General features: G+C 39.5%; 2 protein-coding genes across 7 annotated transcripts in view; one reads left to right on the top strand and one right to left on the bottom strand.

The window, feature by feature from the left end:
- The window catches only part of LOC105381541 (protein Aster-B), a 32437-nt gene extending 18629 nt beyond the window's left edge, over positions 1-13808 (bottom strand). Inside the window, exons 1-7 of one of the 6 annotated variants that reach the window (XM_048629656.1) lie at positions 13585-13808; positions 12684-12806; positions 9430-9511; positions 8481-8588; positions 7763-7910; positions 7248-7405; positions 6239-6391 (exon numbers count right to left, since the gene is read on the bottom strand). In XM_048629656.1, the coding sequence (XP_048485613.1) occupies positions 6239-6391; positions 7248-7405; positions 7763-7910; positions 8481-8588; positions 9430-9511; positions 12684-12806; positions 13585-13628 (816 nt within the window). In that variant the 5' untranslated portion in view covers positions 13629-13808. Of the gene's footprint in view, positions 1-6238; positions 6392-7247; positions 7406-7762; positions 7911-8480; positions 8589-9429; positions 9512-11492; positions 11649-12683; positions 12807-13584 lie in introns of those variants that run through there. The other 5 variants (XM_048629660.1, XM_048629657.1, XM_048629658.1 and 2 more) reach the window with 5 other exon arrangements.
- Positions 13809-15318: 1510 nt separating this feature from the next.
- Positions 15319-19091, top strand: LOC105381540 (ribosome biogenesis protein BMS1 homolog). Its single transcript, XM_011551288.3, has 2 exons — positions 15319-16338; positions 16533-19091. Exons 1-2 carry the CDS (start codon positions 15435-15437, stop codon positions 19025-19027), a joined length of 3399 nt encoding a protein of 1132 aa, XP_011549590.3. The 5' UTR covers positions 15319-15434; the 3' UTR covers positions 19028-19091.
- The last annotated feature ends 1578 nt before the right edge of the window (positions 19092-20669 follow it).

Here is a 20669-nt window from a genome sequence, read left to right as displayed (position 1 = left end):
AATAAACATATTCCGAGTATCCTGTATGTGAGAGCAAGACACTCAATCTGGTGAGGGACGGTGCGGTGCCTGCGCATTTTAGAGATGTTGGACCAGAAGCGAATTTACATATTGGATATAACTAAACTAAACAACGAATTTACATATTGGATTGAGGGATGGATTGGAGGGAGTTAAGGATTTCCTAATACATAATGCCAGTGTTGACAAAAACAAAAAAAAAAAGATACTTATTAAGCAGAAACTCTTGTCAGTATGTATATTTGAAATCGATTACAGCACAATATACACTTATATTTTATTTACAACATTTCACAACACAAAAGCTACGTAAGTATTAGTTAGGCTCGGATCAGCGACTGTTGTCAACACATCGACATATCCAATGTCCTTGGATAAATAAATTCACAAATTGAAACGCAAAAACCAAAACATTATTCAGAAGGGGGGTTTTAAATGTGGGAGAATTTAAACATGAGATTGTATCACTTTAAAAAATACTGAACAAGTGATAACTCAAAGGTAAATAAATAGGAGTTTTGATTCTAAACTCGCTATGAAAACAACACTTACATGAATTTTAAATAATATTATACAGCTCGAGAAAATGTGTTAGAATTTTAAATTGCATTTTGATCTACTTGTAAAAGGGTGAAGAATCCTTTATATTCCTTATCTGGATATGATAACAGATGGTCAATTGATGTTTTTGTTTTGATCCTAGATATTAATTATGTACTTACTAGAAAACCATCGATACATTATTTGCTTGCATTGCGCACCCGATCGGTGAACATCGTTTTAAACTCGCTCCGTAAAATAATTCGTTAAGTGTGGCATAAGTGACACGATTGAAACTAAAGTTACATCTTCTTAAAGCTAATAGTAGTGCTCAGTGGTTTCTTGTGAAAAACTTCGGATTCCGGGCTCTCCAAAGGACTGGTAACGCAATTATTTTACCATATTCCAAGAGTATCATACGTCGAAATTCTGGGGTCATCGAACTACAAGCGCCCCAGCCGTTAACCCGGCCGCCGACCCAAACAGCTGTTCATGTGTTGTCGCTCCATCTCTCTCGCACGCAAAGGCTTGTGACGCATCCGACACAACGCACTCCTTCACACCAAGAGTCGCCGCTCGCGCACTAACGCATCGCTCCGTCCCGCTCAACGCTACCGACACAGACGAATCTTCAGACCTGCGCACGATCACGCTTCTACGCATCGCTCCGTCTCACGTCCACTAGATACAACCATCAAATCGGTACATTCCTAAGCGGTGAGTAACCGCTTGGCTTGAATCACAGTTGCTTTATGAATTATGCCTACCAAACCGGCCGCTCCCGCGTCGCCAAGTGCGGTTGCTACGGTATTGGCTGCATTATGCTACGCTTGCAACATGCCGCTTGATGCCGTCGATGAGGAGGAAGGGACGCTTTCCTGCATGGTCGCTGGTTGTTATAACCGCTTTCATTCCGCCTGTTCCGGAGCATCTAACATATCCAATGAGGAAAAAAGCGATTGGGCGTGTCCTGAATGTCGCTGTAGAATGAAGAAGGGGGGCGACTATTCACACACGCCGGTGGGAGCTTCAAGAATCAAAGCTACAAACGTAACTTTACGAAAAAAGGTCAATCCGAAGTTGGATGTTACTAACGCAGGGGAGCAGAGTTTCTTAAGCCTTGAGTACATAGAAATCACTTCTGAGATTAAACTAGTCCGTGAAGAAATGGCAGGTTTAAAGGAGATGCTCAGTAAGGTGACACTTGCTCTTACTCAATATGATAGCAAACTTGAATTATTAAATAGTAAGTTAGCAATGACGCGCCAAGCGCCGCAGACAGCGGATGTAATAACTAATTCTTTTTGCTCTGACGGTAATGTGAGCTATGCAACCATTGTGGCTTCACCACCCCCCGTTTTAGAGATACCCCAGATAAAACGACCAGCGGTACACAACTCCAACTCCACGGCTAAACCTGTGAACAATGAACCAGGGAAAATCGTGGAACCGGCACAGTCTAAAACAAAGGTAGCCCACGGAAATTATAAACGTCCGTCGTCGATTAGATGTACTGGTAATCCTGCTACCACCTCACTAAAGGCTGTCGAGCGCCGCAGATTTATCCATCTATGGAATATGGTGTCTGGGAGGGAGGATGTCAAACAGCACTTGGCCAAGATCTGTCCTTCGGGTGAATGCACTGTTGAAGAATTGAAGTCCAAAGGGGACTATAAATCCTACAAAATAAGCATACCTGAGGTCCATTTTGAAAAATGTTTCGTGGCTGAGGCATGGCCGGACAATGCTAGGCTGAAAATTTGGGTGCCCTTTCGATCACAAAAACCGACTGTCCCAGCAGAGTAACGTCGTAGATCTCGCCGTAGACACGACCCACCTAGGTGCATCGACTATCAAAACTATGGATATTCTATATCAAAATGTAGCAGGCCTAAGAACAAAAACTAGGCAATTTCTGAGCCTGGTCGAATCATCCGCAGTTGATTTAATAATCATCACTGAGTCTAGTGCGAATGCGTCCCTACATAATGCTGAGATTGCTCCACCAGGCTTTCAAGTGTTAAGATGCGATCGCGCCGATGGACGTAAACAGGGAGGAGTTATGTTGGTGGCACCGCCACGCTTTGAGCTGCGCGAGGTTGCCCTCCCGAGTGATGTCAACATTGATGCGTACCAGTTTGAATTAGTCATAGCAACTGTTCACCGAATGGATAGGTATTTATTTACGTGTTGTGCTGTTTATATTCCGCCCTCGGCTAATGATAATAATTATTTGTTAATGTTTAATTTAATTGAGAATATTTGTGTTAAATATAAGGGCAATCTTATAGTTATAGGAGATTTTAATATGTTTTCATGTAGTAGTAATATAGTTGAGTATTATGAATATTTTATATCGTACTGTGAATTCGTTCAGAGCAATGATGTATTAAACTGTGATGATCGTCGGCTGGATCTGGTACTGGTGGGGTCGGGAGTGCGCGGCTCAGTGGAGGTGCGCGCGGCCGACGAGGGGCTGCAGCCCGTGGACAGGTACCACCCGCCGCTGTCCGTCAGCGTGGGGTACGGGGCGCGGCGCGGGGAGCGCGAGCACCCCCCCCGTGCGTCAGACGACGAAGCTGCTCCCAAATCAGGTAATAATGTATGGAACTTTGCGAAGGCGGATTTCCACGCCTTATATTATGCTATGGCCAATATAGACTGGGGGGAACTTTTTGCTATTAGCGATCCTATAGGGGTTATTGATTTCTTTTATACAACTATTAATTCTATTATCGATGACTGTGTTCCCATTAAAAAGCGAAAGCCTGTAAACTCCCGATATTCTTATCCGGAGTGGTACACGGCCGATATCATTCGCGACATTAAGTTAAAATATAGGCTGCACAAAAAATATAAAACAACAAAATCTTCAGCGGATTACCAGGCATTCAGTGACTGTAGAGCTAGGGTTAAAGCGGCAACTGCCTCTGCGCACGATTTGTATCGCGATCGTGTGCAGAGTCACCTGGCCAGTGATCCTAAATCTTTTTGGTCCTACATTAAGTCTAGGAAAGGCAATACAGGCAAGCAAATGCTGGTGAAGGACGGAATAACGTTGTCGCAACAAGACTGCGCAAATGCTTTTGCGGAGTATTTCTATTCCGTGTACAACCCCAACCCAGCACAATTGGACCCCGCGGCGGCGAGCGCGGCGGGCGGGGCGGGCGGCGCGCGTGTGCACATCGATGTCCTTGAGCCGGCGGATGTTGACTACGCACTGGCACGCCTAGGCGCAAAGCGATCGGCGGGGCCGGATGGCATACCGTCGTTCTTATTTAAGGATTGCAGAAAAGTGCTTACTGAGCCGCTGTTATATATTTTTAATATTTGCCTTCGGTCGGCAACGTTTCCGGAGAAATGGAAATTGACTCGTGTGGTACCCGTTCCAAAGGGGGGTGGCGGCCCGGACACAAGCGATTACAGGCCGGTGGCTGTACTGTGCACCCCGGCTAAAGTGTTCGAGGCGGCAGTACATCGCGCCTTGCACCTACAGGTCAATTCTCAATTATCTGAGGCTCAGTACGGGTTTCGGCCAGCGCGTAGCACCACAGGGAACCTGCTACATTTGATGGCTAATGTCGTGCCTGCGGTGGATGCCGGAGGGCAGGTTGATGTAGCCTATTTTGATTTTAAAAAGGCTTTTGACACTGTGGATAACGACATCTTGTTAATAAAGCTGGCACGCGTAGGCTGCACTCCTCACACTCTCAATTTCTTTGCAGAGTACATGAGAGGGCGACAACAGTATGTGGACTGCGCTGGTCATAGGTCCCAACCATATTTTACAAGGTCCGGAGTCAGTCAAGGCAGTAACCTAGGGCCTTTAGAATTTATCATTATGATAAATGATCTGCCGCAAGAAGTAGCTAACTCGATCTGCCTACTTTTCGCTGATGACCTTAAACTTGTAAAAGAAATTAGGGAAGAGTCAGACTGTCTCGAACTGCAGGCTGACATTGATAGGGTAGTGGCCTGGAGTAACGCAAACCAGCTCTTTTTTAATGTAACCAAGTGTCAGGTCATCTCTTTTAGCCGTAGGCAATCGCCGCATCACTATGATTACCGTGTGGATGGAGTCACTATGCAGCGCGTTACGGAGGTGCGTGACCTCGGCATTCGATTCTCCGCCGACTTATCATTTCGCGATCACATTAGAAGCGTGTGTAAAAAAGCTTTTAGACACCTTGGCTTTATAATGCGTCAATCGTATAATTTTACTAACATCACAGCCATTCGGGCTCTGTACGAGGCAATTGTTAAAAGTCATCTTGAATGTAACTCAGTCATCTGGAGCCCACATGAGGAAAAATATAGACTTATGTTGGAGCGTATACAAAATAAATTTGTTAGAGCCATCTATTTAAAAATGTACGGGGTATATCCATTTTATCCCCTCATGTACCCTACCTTGTTTGTCTTGGGCATGGTCGGGTACACCCAACTGGAGGTTAGAAGGGAGCTTGCACTAGCCACGTACGTTATGCAGTTGTTGCGAGGTACGCAGTGCAACCCAGGGGTGCTCCGCATGGTGAGTCTGAACGTGCCGGACCGCATGGTGGGGCGGCGGCGGCGCGCGGGGCTGCTGGCCGTGCCGCGCGCGCGCACCAACCTGCTGCGGGACGCCCCGCTCACCCGCGCCCTCCGCGTTCTCAACTGTATCTCAGAGACAGTTGACATATTTTGTTGTTCTCTGAACGAATTTACTAAAACTGCACAGTCGGCTTTATGCTACAATGATAAATTAAGGAAAAATAATTTTTATAATATGTAATGAAATGTTTGTGTGAAAATTGCTTTTATGTTGATTTTAGATTTATTTTATTGATTACATGTAATTTTTATTGTATTATTGTGTATGTGATTTGCCATTGTTAAAATTAATTATAATTATAATAAATTGAGCTTGCTATCGAATTAGGTTACTCTGTAATGATAGTATAAGTTTTATAAAATAAATAAATAAATAAATAAATAAATAAATTATTCAGGAAATATATATATTTGCAATTCAGTTTGACACTTTTAACATTTGTCATGAATAAAACAACTCGAGATATTCCTGCTAATCCTGCTATATACTAGGCCACTCAATATAAATATGCTTGTAACTAGTTCAATGTTATAATAACTTGTAGGTATGACCATTTGAAATCTACGCATATTGAGCTGTAAGGCTGCGTGCACAGTAGGGTAGCGTCAGGTCGAGTATTCTAACACAAGGAATTTCATATGAGATACGCCCCAGCGCCGCTCTGCCGGCTATATATCCGGATCTTTATTTCAAATACCAATGAATACTACGTAAACACCTACGTAAATAAAATATAGCACGAGTCCTATGAACTATTATTTGTCAATTGTAAGTTTTCAAGGGATCTGTCAATCAAACGTGAGGACTGAAGCCATCAGACGAGTACTGAGATTATTCTACAGCCTTGCGTCCACGTAATTTACTATTGCGTTTCTATTGGTCCTAACAATGATTCACCTCACTCTGTCAAAATCCGAAATGTGCTTTAAAAAAATATGGTAGGTATAATAAGTTAAGCCCAGCGAGGCCCAAGAGAAAGCTCAACTTGCTGGCCACCGATAGAGAAGGATGGAGGCGCCTCGCGTCAGCCCCAAACTCCTCGGAGGAGTAGCGGAGAGGAAGAACAAGAAAAACTACACGCACCCACTGCCAGATCTCGTGGCTGCTGCGCGGCTGGTCCATGAGCGCGTTCTGCCACACGCGGAACAGCATCAGGTACGCCTTGTCGCGCCCCGAGAACGACGCCAGGAAGTGCTTCTCTTTCGCTGAGCAGACGAGAATGGCGTTCGGGATCACCTGCATAGTGGGAATTAAATGATGATTATAGTAATGCTGCTGTATTTGTTTGTTGTTTATGTTGTGTGGCAATGAAAAAGCATTCGTGGCGTTTTTACTTTCATAATTAACACTATTTTTACATAAGTAATATTTCTCGGAGATGGGAGAGGATCGCATCGCAAAGAGAGCCTATCAAGGTCAGCCGTCGGGTAGACGCCCAGTCGGGCGGCCCCGGTATCGATGGCGTGACGTGGTGCTAGCCGACCTGCGCGAGCTTCAGGCTAGCGACTGGCAGGACACAGCACAGGACCGAGGAAAATGGCGAGTTCTTGTATCGGAGGCCAAGACTCACTTTGGGTCGCTGCGCCAGCGGAGTAAGTAAGTAAGTAATATTTCTCTGTAACATGTATATTATTGTGGACTTCTAATAATGTCGGTATAGTAAAAACGCCGACTGAAGATAAGTTTTAAGGTTTAAGATATTTATAGCTCATAAGAACTAATTTATAATTTTCTATGTACTACTTACTAAAACATACACATAGAACTCAGGATTTGGCGCTTTATACAGTGTAGCTATCTAAAGCACCGAAGATCCTGGATTCTACTTAAAAATGGGTTCGGTTCTTCTTCAGCCTATAGCAGTAGGTACACTGCTAGATGTAGGCCTCTCCCAAACCACATCACTGGATGCGATCTATAGCTTTCCGAGTTCGGTTATATTTTAAAAACTATAGTAGGTATAATAGAGATACTATTAACAAACGAGTTCTAAAATTGTTATACTGCTTTCTATTGGTCCTGCCATTGACCAATCTCACTCTGTCGTGTCGTGAAATATACTAAGTACTAGTTTGTAAAAAAATAAACTCACCAAAGCAGTCTTCTCCTTAGTAATAGCGGTGACCTCCTTCCACTTGAGCTGCACGCTGGTCTCCCAGCCGAAGATGTTCGCGTAGAAGCAGAGGTAGTTCTGTGATGCATACAGCCTTCCATGCGCCAGGATGTCCTTCTGAAGCGCGCACGAGTAGTCTGCGGACGAGTGTGTTGTGTGATGATATGGAATTGAAGAAGTCAAGTGGCATTGGGATATTTTAAGATGGTGGTTTATATGGATATGTTAGCGTAGAAACAGAGGTAGCAGTTTATCAAACACTTAGTAAGTTCTTCGCATGTTGGTTATATAGGTCCGCCGGCGGTGGCGTCTATTGTACATTGTTCCTAGTATGTAAGTACCTGAGTATACTTTTGTAAGTTTATTGTATGAGGTTTTCTATAGTTATTTTATTTTTATGTAGCATCTTTTACGTCTCACTTTACATAGCCATAGTCACATCGTTTATTTACTAAAAAACATAATTACTACTACATCATTTCAATGTTACTGACCAACAATAAGCCGCTCATCATCAGGCAGGTCTTTGAAGAGTCGCTTGAAGTCGTCGGAGCGGCTCTTGTACGTGGGATAGAGGGCGCTGTACCAGCTCTTCTTCTTGCGCGCGCCCTCCGCCGACTTGGGGGGTGTGGGCGTGGATAGCTGCGGGGAAGGGGGGGAAGTTATAAAATAGAAATCGAGATATAGAAAGATATAAAAAAATTGAGGTTAATATATAAGGTGTGGCAAAAGTATAGCAACTGACCAATAAAGTTTCTGTTAGAGATGTAGATTTATGAAAAAAGGTTAAAGGCTTGTACACAAAACTGTGTTGTGACGTCGCATCGCAAAAACCTGAGACAGTAATCAAGCATTTAGCCTGAAAAAGTGACAAAACAGTCGCAGATTTTTGCGATGCGATGTCGCGACGCAGTTTTGTGTACAAGCCCTGAGTTAAGAGAAATCGCAATTCTATTTTTATATGCAAACTATGTAACCCGTACTTTACGCCCACAGGCTACAGGATGTCTGTGTTTTATTAGATCCAACGTTACCGTATCAAGATATCACACAAATCCCAGCGAACCACCTATCTGGGGTGCACGACAGGAGCCTCCCCGAATGACGTATCGCGTATGAACTGTACTAAACGTCCGGCGCACCCTAGTTAGAAATGAAAGCTGTCAGTTTGAAACGATAACAGAAAAATTACATTATTGGTTTTTTATTAACCTTATCAGGGTGTCTGTAGAGCGCGGCGTCGCAGGCGCTGGCGGCGTCTCCCACGGAACCGGAGTCCTGAAACAAACCATCCTCTACAAGATTTCCGAGAGAGAAATCCTATAGAACACACACTTTAGTACTAACTTGATGCCGGTATACTGCCAGTTTCAATAACTCTATCTACCGATGGCTGACAGTTACTTTCGTACGATTTTGACAGAATGCTACTTTTAATGTGTCAATGTCGTATGATAGTTACTGTTAGCTATCGATAGATTGAGTATTGAAACTGTCAGATAGTGTGTCACGGTTTACAGATGTAAAATGTGCAATTTTAGATCTGTGTGTGTCGGTTAGTTCATGCACTTCGGAATGAATCAATTGGATTGTTGGGATCATTCGTATGGAAGTGACATGTGGCATCGTTGATTGTTAGTACTTTATGTATAAATAATACAGGGTGTTCAGTAAAGAGTGGATCAACGGAAAACTAAAGATACAGAAGGTGGACAGCTATCTGGTACACCAATTGTTATTGGTTGATCCAGTCTTTACTAGATACCCTGTTTAAATATCTGTACTGAACCTATTACTAATTAATAATTGTGGAATTCTATACAGGGTGGCAATATTTATCAGTGACTTTCAAAATTGGGAGGTAAATACAAATAAACAATGCGAAAATCGTGAATAAAAATCATTCTTTCATAATAAAGTTATTATAACTTAAAACGGTGATGATAAGTTGTGTGTTCTACTAAAATCTAAAAAAAATGTTTTAGGGTCTGTTTCACAATGTCTGGTTAGTGGCTACCTGACGGATAAAATACATGCTGTCACTCTGTTATTATTTTTTAGACAGTGACAGCATGTATTTTATCCGACAGGTAGCGACTAACCAGACATTGTGAAACAGGGGCTTAGTCTTCCAGAATATAGTTTTCATACGCTTTATTACCTTTTCATTTTCCGATGTTTCTAAAATGACGCTCTCTCTGTCATTCCGCTGCGGCGACGGGGAGGGGGAGCGAGACACACTTCTGAAAAAAGAAAGAAACATTTTGTCATCAGCATGGGAAGTGGAGTTTTTACTCCGTTCGAGTAAGGGCTAGTAAACGCTAATTGTGTAGTGTATTAGTGATTTGTATGGCGTGGGAGGGTCGCCAGCGGTATGTGTGCTGCACTATATAGCTGTATTTCACTGCTCGATCATCGGTTAAGAAAAACCTACACTTGGCCCTCTCCTGTTGCGTAGCGTCGTTTATCAGTTAAACCGTTTACGGTATCTGCAATTTTGGTTTCCTAATCAAATAAAACTTTGCGATAAAAAGGCGGTCGCAGGTGTTGTGAAAACGTTTATTTCGATCAGAATCGTTTTTTTATTTGATTCAATAGGTATTTTTATTTGCCGTCAACGTAGTATAGTCATCGTATTTTAGACCCTCTGACATGATGAACGTGATTGCCGATATTACAAATACATTTTGATTTTTGACTTATTTTTGTGTTAACTAAATAACCCCAGCAGTAGGGTCGTAATGGGTCGTGATGAGACAATTATTAAATAGTGCCTTGTTATCATTGGTTTAAAGATAATAATGTCACTATAAATTTAGAATAACCTCCTGTAGTTGTAAAATGTGTCTCGTATAATGTAAAATGTAACCTATTATGGATACAAAAGGAAACACACTTCCACAATACTTTAGGCTAACTTTAGGTAAATTTGTAATATCCGAAAAACATACAGACACAATATGCTTTTGGAGATGTCACAAGGAAGCGGCGAAGTTGCGTGTATAAGCTAATACACTTACGTTTTCAATCTCGTATTCGAAACTATCACCATTGTGAGTGCTCAATGCACAGTTAAACACGAACAACCAACACAGTCCACACTACGTAAATATATCAGTTGAATATCTTACAGGCCATATGGACAACATTTCAAAAAACTTAAGCTGCTATAAATCGAAAACCATTTCGAGATTTAGCTCTCAAGGCCACAAAAAAAATGTTTTTGTATTTTTTAGATGTATCATTTTCGAGAAAATCATAAAATAGTAAAAAAGTGCTGATGACGTCATGCATCAGGTGCGATACATTTTGATGATCAAAGCCTATAGATTTAAAAACAAAGTAACTGTCACTTTCATTTTTGATTGGCGTTGACGTTTTATCGAGTCGTTGTTGTTTATTTGGGTCATTTTCATAAATTCTGTTCTGACACTTTCTGACTATTTTTTAAATTTATCTTATAAAATGGGTAGTACTTATTAAGAGATGACCTCTATTTAATATGTCCCAGAGCATGCCACCGCCTATACAGCTGAAAAAATGCTTCTGTTAATTTTTTTACATGATAAGTACCTACTTTGTATTATCAGAAATATCAATGTCATTTGAAAATGACCCATTTGTTGGTTGGCATGTAAACAAAGTTTAAATGTCACTTGTCAGTGTCATTTATGTTTTTTTCGAGACTAAGGCAATAGACAAAAATAAAAATTGAGCCTAATATGTGATGTCACTTCCGGTTTTAAAATAATTAACTTTAAAGTTAAAAATAACATGCAAAAATTAATGTATATACAAAAGAAAAAAATACGGGTCCTCTAATTTTTTATAACCTTTCTGAATAGCTAATAAAAATATAGGGTAAAGAAAATGAAATGTTGTCCATTGGCCGCATAACAAAAACTTAAATAAAACTGTACAGCGCTAGAAGTTTCACAATACTGAATGAAATGTGATTGCAGCTCGACATTGGCATTCTCCAGTTGCATTGGTTCTGCCGCCGAGTAATCTAACTAGCTGGCCGAATTATGTTGCGTAAGAGTGCGCGAAAAAAAATAACAATAGGACACTTTGTTATATCAAATCAGTTTTATAGTACCTACTGCTTGTTATTTGAAGTTTAGGTTTTAGTTATAGCGGATACAACGTTTATTAGGTTACATATATCACACACACTCATATATTTTAATGTGTATTAAGTAAATCTAGATATCTATTATTTACCTTAATAGTACAACATCAGAGCTGAATTTTAAGAAATGCGCTCGATATTTCACTTCTGCCATTACACTAGAATCCTTTCACTGTTTTACATTTCAAATAGTTTATCACTTGGGAACCAGATACTTTACTTTCTTCAATAATACTGACTATAATTTAGTTTTTACAATACCTACATTACACGCTAGAACGATAAGCACAACAACTGTAACTGATTAGTTGTACGATAAAAAGAGGTCATGTACATTCATAATTAATAAACAATTAAATGTAAAGGTGCTTCCTCAATTAAATGAATGTATCTACAAAGTCAAGGTAAAATATTGTTTTTTTCAGTCACACATAATTAATAGGTGCAGTGAAGCTCTTGTGAGGGTGGCGTGTATTGTATAGTTTAGGGACACACACAGGGTTTTTTTTCTTTGTTTGGGCGAAGAATAATGGCAGACTAAAAAGGTGCGTGTTTTCATCATTTTTAGTCTTCTGATCTATAGAGTACATAATTATGTTTTTATGGAAATAGCAAAGGTACATTCAAACAGACTCATCATGTACAGATATATGAACTGCAAATGGGGCATGTAATTTATTTTATTATCCTTTGTACTATTGTTGGTTGTTCTTATCTTACCAACTTATTTTACTACTTATACTAATAAAGAGTGTGATTTCTATCACTATGGCATAAGCTACAAGTAAAAATGCCAACTATTCCCTTACATTAGTAAGAAAACCATTACCTAAAATGAAATTTCGGTGATGAAAGCTTCCTTTGTAGTTCCACTTACAGATGTTCTTCTATTCTATACAATAACGTCAATAACCTACTATGATACTACTACTACTGTAACAAATAGTGCACTACCTCCTCGAAATGAGAAGCGCAGGAATTGATTAAAATTATATAATTGATAGTGAATAATAATAGGTAAATATACAAATTTTGTTTTACATAAAATATTTTTAATGATACATTGCATTTAGTCAAGCAAACAAGGCCATGGGTGGTTTTGCTATTACTTGCTGTACAGCCAACAGGAAATTCTCAATTTAGCATAATTTACCCACTGCTGTTTATCATAGATAACAAAATGCAGCATTTTCAGCCAGCCAGTTAAAAATTAGATAACCCAATTGCTGAGCAGAATCAAATAATATTGTGTCTTGCTCACTGGTGTTAAGGTTGAAACTCACCTGTGCTCCTGCAATGCTTGGTTGGCCTGCTGTGTGATGACGCCGGAGAAGCTGAGGGCCTGGCTGATGCTCTGCCCGATGGCATCTTGTGATGATATTACTAGGTTTTCTACCGACTTTCTCCTGTAACATAAAGATGTATGTGTAAGGTTAGGTTATGTACATTGGTAAAAATTAATTCTATGTCATCATAATCTTAAGCATGAAAGATACCATACTCAGGACAATTAAGCATTTTTAAAGTGACGTGAATGTGTAGGTCCAGAGCACAGTAGTTTGTGGTGCTGGAATTTAAGTATTGCAAGTGAACATCTCTTTGGTAGCAATTCTAATTTGTCCTTTAAAGTACATCAGAATGTAGTTTTTCAACATGGATAAGGACAAGCCTTACTCAGTGTTGTCAGTACATAATTAAAACATCAAATTTGAGAAATGAGTTCTTTCCAAAATAAGAAATCAGCACATTAAAATTGCAAACAATAAAAGTGCAAATGAGTGCATTAACATCAGTAAACAATCAGACATGCATCAAAGCCTTACTTTCTTCTTGAATATTTTAATTATCTTACTTTATAATACCTACCTACATGCAAAGCACTTCAAAAATAAAATGTGACATACTGTATTCTATTGTGCTTTTAGGTTTTTTTGGCAACAGTGGCACAGGTTGTAATAGGATGTAATGCATTCAATCATTGTACAGATTCATGTGAAATAAAGACATTAACAGAGATCATTGACCCGCTCATAATTCATCAGAAGTTTGTTCCTTAGATAACATGCTGCACTTCGTACTGACGTCTGAATACCAATGAAATGTTTACTCTGATGATAAATACGTGAACTGCGTCGTGAAAACACAAAAATAGCCGAAGTAAATACAAAAACAAATATTACTTACATTGAGACGGCAATGTTTCGGGTGTCTAATTCAGAAGTACTCATTCTTGGAACGAGGGCACTGAAATCTAAAATACAACTTTAGCTGCTGATTTCCAGTTCCTTGATATTGGCCCGTTTTTTGCTATCATCATCCAAATAAATGACTTTTTTGTTGCTAAAATACACAAAAAGAACTTTAAAATTCAATGTTCTATTTTGTGTGACAAATTGACAATGACAACTAAAATGACAGATGCTAAAATAAATGTTGCTACTCTCAAAAAAATCGATTGTCAGGACCCAACTCGACAAGACCTACACTGCACTTTCAGTTGGAAAGTTGGTATCGAGCAAGTGCAGTGGTAGACCATTATTATTATGGAATCCTTCTCGTACTTCTTCGTTCCTTTGGAATCACGTGTGATGTATAGTGCCACAATCTTATCTGTTCCGGTGGCGACATCGCTGTGATCGAATCCAGTGATGCCATCGATTAAATTTGCCTATTTCTGGTTTAAACGACAATGCATTTCTGCTATTACCTATTGTTATGATTAGGTACATTCATAAGTATAGATAAATCAAAATATAGGGTCGATAGTAAATGAAAGAGGATATAATATATCAAACGACATTTTTTGTATGGAAAATTTGTCCACGGCGAACAGAAATAAAATTAGTTCTGATTACGTTCTGATATAGGAGATTAAAATCTAGATTACAATGGTATATGGTAATATATGTGGGTCGTGGGAATAACGAGATACGACTTAAAAAAACTATTAATTATTATTTTTGAACACTTTATTTTACATTTTCTAAAGTAAATAGAAACAAGAGCATACAATTTAAAGAAATTCAGACAGTGTGCAAAGGCTTATTCATCATCATCATCACGACCCATCACGTCCCCACTGCTGGGGCACGGGTCTCCTTCCAAAGGCTAATTGCCAAAAAGCAATTTCTTTCAGCCAACTCTTGATAGGTTGGGAAAACAATGACATGACATAAATCATCATTATTTCGTCTAAAATCGCTGCAGGTGCGAGAAATTCTTCTTGGTATACTGCCTAAGATTTAAAGTATCATGTCATGATACCTGTCATACACCTCGCACACCTGTAATCAAAGAAAAATAAAGATTATATACTTTTCATCACGAGTATCACGACCCATCCCGTCCCCACTGCTGGGGCACAGGCCTGTCGGTAAAATATTTAATAAAATTACATGGAGTATATGGGTAAAATTATTCGTCATATTTGGCAACACTAACCTGTAGCCGCTGCAACTCGTTCTTCCAATTTTTCAAACGGAATTAAAGGCGCCTGAATATGTTATTCTTCCTGCATAAAAGCCAATATATATAGTACTACTTTTCTTGCATCACATTACAGCGCTTTTGGCATTATTTCACCCAGAAAATCACAAAACAAATTAAATAACGTAGCGTCAGCCTCTTCGCAGAAATTGACAACTCAAATAACGCACAGAGCACAGAGTATGAAATGACGTTTGACAATGACGTCTCGTTAGTTGCACATTTTGACCACCGGAACAGATAAGATTGTGGCACTATATGTGCGATAAATGCAGAGTAATAACCTCTATTTAACAGATTAATAAAAGTTTGTAAATCGATTAAATAGTACCTTTTCGTTTGCTTGAATTTATAAATGGTTCAGCGGCTCGAGTAACGGATGAGGTTATCGTTATTGTTACTCGTCTAGTCAAAAAAAGTCTTAAAAGTAAAACTGTCAGGTGACATCTGTCAAAGAAGTCGAACGATCCGGTTGTGTGTTTACAATTTTATCCCACGTGAAGTAAAAACGGATTAATGTTTAATTTCCTGAATAAACTAAATTAGAAATGGCTGACGACAGCGCTTTTGATAAAAAGAAATCTCACCGCGCCAAACATGCGGGCCGGAAAGCTGAGAAGAAGAAGAAAAAGGAAAAAGTCGATCAATCTAACCTAAGTGCTCGCCAGAGGAATCCGAAAGCTTTTGCTATCCAGTCGGCCGTGCGCGCTGAGAGACAGTTCAGGAGACGGGAGGATGTTATTGCGAAGAAGCAGCACATCCCTCAAGTGGACAAGACGCCGCTGGAGCCTCCGCCGATCGTGGTAGCCATCGTGGGGCCCCCGCGCGTCGGGAAGACCACGCTCATCAACAACCTCATCAAGAGCTTCATCAAGACCAACGTGACCAGCACCAACGGACCCATCACCATCGTCACTTCCAAAAAGCGGAGAATCACACTGATAGAGTGCAACAATGATGTAAATTCTATGATTGATATAGCAAAGTGTGCGGATCTGGTGCTGCTACTGTGTGACGCCAGCTTCGGCTTCGAAATGGAGATCTTTGAGTTCCTCAACATCTGTCAAGTCCATGGAATGCCCAAGATTATGGGTGTCTTAACACATTTGGATATGATCAAGAATGCAAAGACCTTAAAAACCACTAAGAAGACATTAAAACATAGATTCTGGACTGAAGTGTACTCTGGAGCCAAGTTGTTCTACCTGTCTGGTATAGTGCATGGGGAGTACCTGAGGAATGAGATCAAGAACCTCTCGAGATTCATATCTGTGATGAAATTCAGGCCCCTCAGCTGGAGAATGACGCATGCCTACATGTTGGCAGACAGACTCGAGGACATCACCAACCAGGAAGCCATCCGGAAAGATCCTAAAGTCAGCAGAGATGTGGTCTTGTATGGATATGTGCGGGGTGTTCCGCTACTCAAAGATACTTCAGTGCATATTGCAGGTATAGTTTAAAATCATTAATGTAATAAGTATCAGATGAGCTACCTGTTGGATAAGATTTCCAATACACATAAATTGCATTCCACAATATTTAAATAGCAACAAAAATCCTTTATCATAATAAATTTAATCTAATAGATATGTATACTTTATATGCTGGCTATTTGGTAACAATTTAAAATAATCCATTTTCAGGTGTTGGTGACATGAAGATAAGTGAGGTGTCCTACCTGCCGGATCCCTGTCCACTGCCCAGCAAAGACAAAAAACGCCATCTCATTGAGAGGGAAAGACAAATCTATGCACCTTTTGCTGGAGTAGGAGGTATTGTTTATGACAAAGATGCTGTCTATATTGAACTGAAAGGCTCACATTCTCACAACAAGGAAGATGAAGAAACAACTGAGAAGAAAGCCCTGCTCAAAAATGTTGTTGAAACAACAGAGACTGTTGATGAACAGATGAAGGATTCAGGGTTTCAGCTGTTCAGTGGAGGACCAGTCATCTACCCTGACATGGTGCAAGATGATGAATATTTACAAGAAAATAAGGAAGCAGCTAGTAGCTCTGATGATTCTGACTCAGATGATGAAGGCAATGAATCAGACAATGACAGTGGCATTGATCAGAGTGAAAAAGATGAAAAATCTAAGGTCCCATGGGAAAACAACTCAGGTTCTGAGGCTGAAGAAGGAGAAGGTGATGGTTCAGATGATGATGATGATGATGAAGGTGAAGATGACAATCAAGAAGATTTTGGTCTTAAGTGGAAAGAGAAAATGAACGAAAAGGCCACAGAAGCATACTTTGAACGACAGAAAACTTCAAAGAATATAATGAAGTTAGTCTATGGTGAGTTTGAAATTGGAAATAAATCCAAAGCCTCCAATAAAGAAGAGGAATCTGAGGAAAGTGATAGTGAGGAAATTGGTGGACTGTTTAAAAAAGTTACAAGCTCTGAAAAAAAGAAGCAAAAGGAAAAAGAAAGACTTGATTTAGATGAATGTTCATTTTTCTATTCTCTGGACAAACCTCAACTCAGAGATTGGACCACTGATAACAATAGGCAGTATTTGATTAACAGTTTTGTAACCGGGAAAAGATCAGCTGATGAAGATGCTAATGAACTTCTAAAACTTGATGATGCAAGTGAAGGTGATGAAGATGACGAATTATATGGAGACTTTGAAGATCTTGAAACTGGTGAAAAACATTCAGCACAAGAAAAGAAAGAAGATGATACTAAAGAGGAACCAGGCACCAAGCGTAAAGGAGAAATGACTAAAGCTGAAATAATTAGTAAAAAGTTAAAGTTAAAAGCTAAATTTGATGCAGAATATGACAATCCAGATGAACACAGGATTACTGGTGACCACTCATATTATGAAAGCTTAAAAGCAGAAGCTCTGAAACAGTCTGAGCTGAACAAATCTGTTTTTGAAAACTTAGATGATGGTCTAAGGATTGAGGTGGAAGGGTTTAGGCCTGGCTTGTATGTCAGACTGTTGTTCAAGAACATGCCATCAGAGTTTGTAACGAATTTCGATCCAAGCTATCCTATACTAATTGGAGCACTCAACATGGCAGAGCAAAACATAGGATTTGTTTCTTGCAAAGTTAAGAAGCACAGGTGGTACAAAAAGATACTGAAGACCAATGATCCCCTTATCATTTCTATGGGTTGGCGACGGTTCCAGACTTTACCCATCTATTCGAAAATCGAGGATGACTTCAAATGTAGATATTTGAAATACACCCCAGAACATGTCACTTGTAACATGCACTTCTATGGACCCGTCACTCCACAGAACACTGGCTTCCTAGCTTTACAAACAGTCAACAACAACTCCAATGAAATAAGAGGCCTTGGATTCAGAATAGCAGCAACAGGAAGTGTCAATGAAATAAACAAGTCCACACAGATAGTAAAGAAACTGAAACTTATAGGTACTCCCTTGAAGATATACAAAAAGACCGCTTTCATCAAGGACATGTTCACCACAACCCTGGAGGTAGCAAAATTTGAGGGCGCCAGAGTGAAGACAGTGTCAGGGATCAGAGGACAAATAAAGAAAGCTCTCAATAAGCCAGAGGGAGCATTCAGAGCAACATTTGAAGACAAAATCTTGATGAGCGATATTATATTTTGCCGCACTTGGTTTAAAGTCGACGTGACGAAGTACTATGCGCCGGTAGTGAACCTACTCTTAGAGCCTGGCGCCAAGAACGCCTGGCAAGGAATGAAGACCAAGGGACAGCTGAAGCGAGAGAAAAACATACAGAACCCGGCCAACACAGACTCAATGTACACAGAGATCCAGCGGCAGCCTAAAGTGTTTAAGCCGTTAGTCATACCAAAAGCACTGCAGAAGGGCCTGCCATACAGGTTCAAGCCAAAGGAAAAGAAGAGCACGCTTTCAGGGGTGAACCCTAAGGATGCGTTCAGGAACAGAGTCGCGGTAATAAAGAGTCCTCACGAACAGAAGGTGTCCAATGTGATGAAGATGTTGAAGACAAACTTTGAGAAGAAGAAGGAGGTTCAGAAGGAGGCCACAGTAAAGAGGCTGGAGGTGCACCGCAAACAGCAGGAGCAAGAAGAGTGGCGCAAGTTGAAGCGACAGAAAGAGTTGAAGAAGAAAATCTGTAGGCAATTGAGTAAAATGGGCAACAAAAAGAAGCCCCAAATGTGATTAAGTACATTTGTATATGCTATGATAAGTGACTCTTATTTAATAAATAAATGTTAAAATTAACTAAAATATGTTTTAATTTGCAACCCAAATAATATTTATGGATTGCCTCCATAAATATTATTTGGGTTGCAAATTAATGACCGAATGGCGTAGTGGTTAGTGACCCTAACTACTGAGCCGATGGTCCCGGGTTCGATTCCCGGCTGGGGCAGATATTTGTTTGTTTGAAAAACGTTTATTCATCAAATAATACAATAAAAACATACATTATACCCCAAACAGCAGTACTGTTTCTCGGGGAAGATACACTCTAGAAAAAAAATATTTATACATAACTAGCCATTATACCAAAGCCTACAAATAACATCTAACATCTAAGTTAAAACTTAGTAAACTGTGCGGATACAATATAAGTTAAAATAAACATTATAGTTAGTTTAGTAATAATAACGGATCACAACTGTTTTAAAAAATGACTTTTAAGCAACTTTTTCATTATTACAAACTTAAATGGTATTACACTTTTAGTTGCGTCACTCATTTTGTTAAAAATTTTTGGAATTATGTATTGCTTTGTTCGTTTACCATACTCATTGTTAACTTTAGGTACAAAAAACTTCGCCCTGCTTACTTGTCTGGTCTTTATCTTTCCTACAAACTGTGTTTTATACATGTTTGACCAATACTCTTCTTTCGCTAATTCAAAATGGTATTTTTTATCTACTGGTAATATTTTACAATGCATAAATAGTCCCTCATAATTATCTCTAAACTTTCTTTTAATGTTTTTATCTACCAAAAGTTTTATAAAGCGGAGTTGAAGCTGTTTTATTTTGTTTATGTATGTTTTAAATGATCCACCATATATAACAATGCCATAAGATATCAAAGAGTCTATCAAGGCGAAATATAAACAATACAGGATTGATCGCGGAACAAAATATTTCAATTGATTAAATTTTCGTAGTAATATTCTTAATTTATCAGTTAAACTACTAATGTGTTTTTTAAAGTTAAACTTATTATCTATAATAATACCAAGATATCTACATTCATCAACCTGGGCAATCAAGGGACATTTACAGTTCATACAATTGATGTGCAGACACTCGTAGCTATGACCTTTTAATAATATTTTAGTGTCTTGTTTTTTATGCGTAGAAGAAATACACATTACATTTGTCTTTTTTACATTGAGTATGATGCCGTTATCGTGAGCCCAACTTGTTATGTTGTCAAAATCATCCTGTAAACATTGTTGGATTACATTCACATCCTTATGATTATATAGAAGACATGTGTCGTCGGCAAACATATATATCTTGCAATGTTTTATTACATTAGGCATACTATTAACGTGCATAATATAGCAGGCGGGCCCGGTCACTGACCCGGTCGCCACACCATAGCTGACATCCTCGCACCCTCCCGTATGGTTATCCACTTTTACGGTCAATTTCCTATGTGATAAATATTCTCTAAACCAAGAGTTCAGTCTGCCCCGAATTCCACAGGACTCCATAGACTTCAGGAGGACATCATGATTCAGCGTATCAAATGCCTTCCTGAAGTCTATGAAGATAACACCGACATGTTGTTTGTTATTTAAGTAGTTATTTATATCGTTAGCAAAACTGGA

The sequence above is a fragment of the Plutella xylostella genome, chromosome 23 (assembly GCF_932276165.1).
Source record: "Plutella xylostella chromosome 23, ilPluXylo3.1, whole genome shotgun sequence".
Lineage (NCBI taxonomy): Eukaryota > Metazoa > Arthropoda > Insecta > Lepidoptera > Plutellidae > Plutella > Plutella xylostella.
Note: the sequence above shows the minus strand (reverse complement) of the source record. Positions and strands in the feature narration are given on the sequence as shown.

Excerpts from the sequence above, each read along its gene's own strand:
- LOC105381540 (XM_011551288.3), top strand. The coding sequence starts at position 15,435 with ATGGCTGACGACAGCGCTTTTGATAAAAAGAAATCTCACCGCGCCAAA. Across the intron at positions 16,339-16,532 it reads TACTTCAGTGCATATTGCAG|GTGTTGGTGACATGAAGATA; the intron begins GTATAGTTTAAA and ends ATCCATTTTCAG.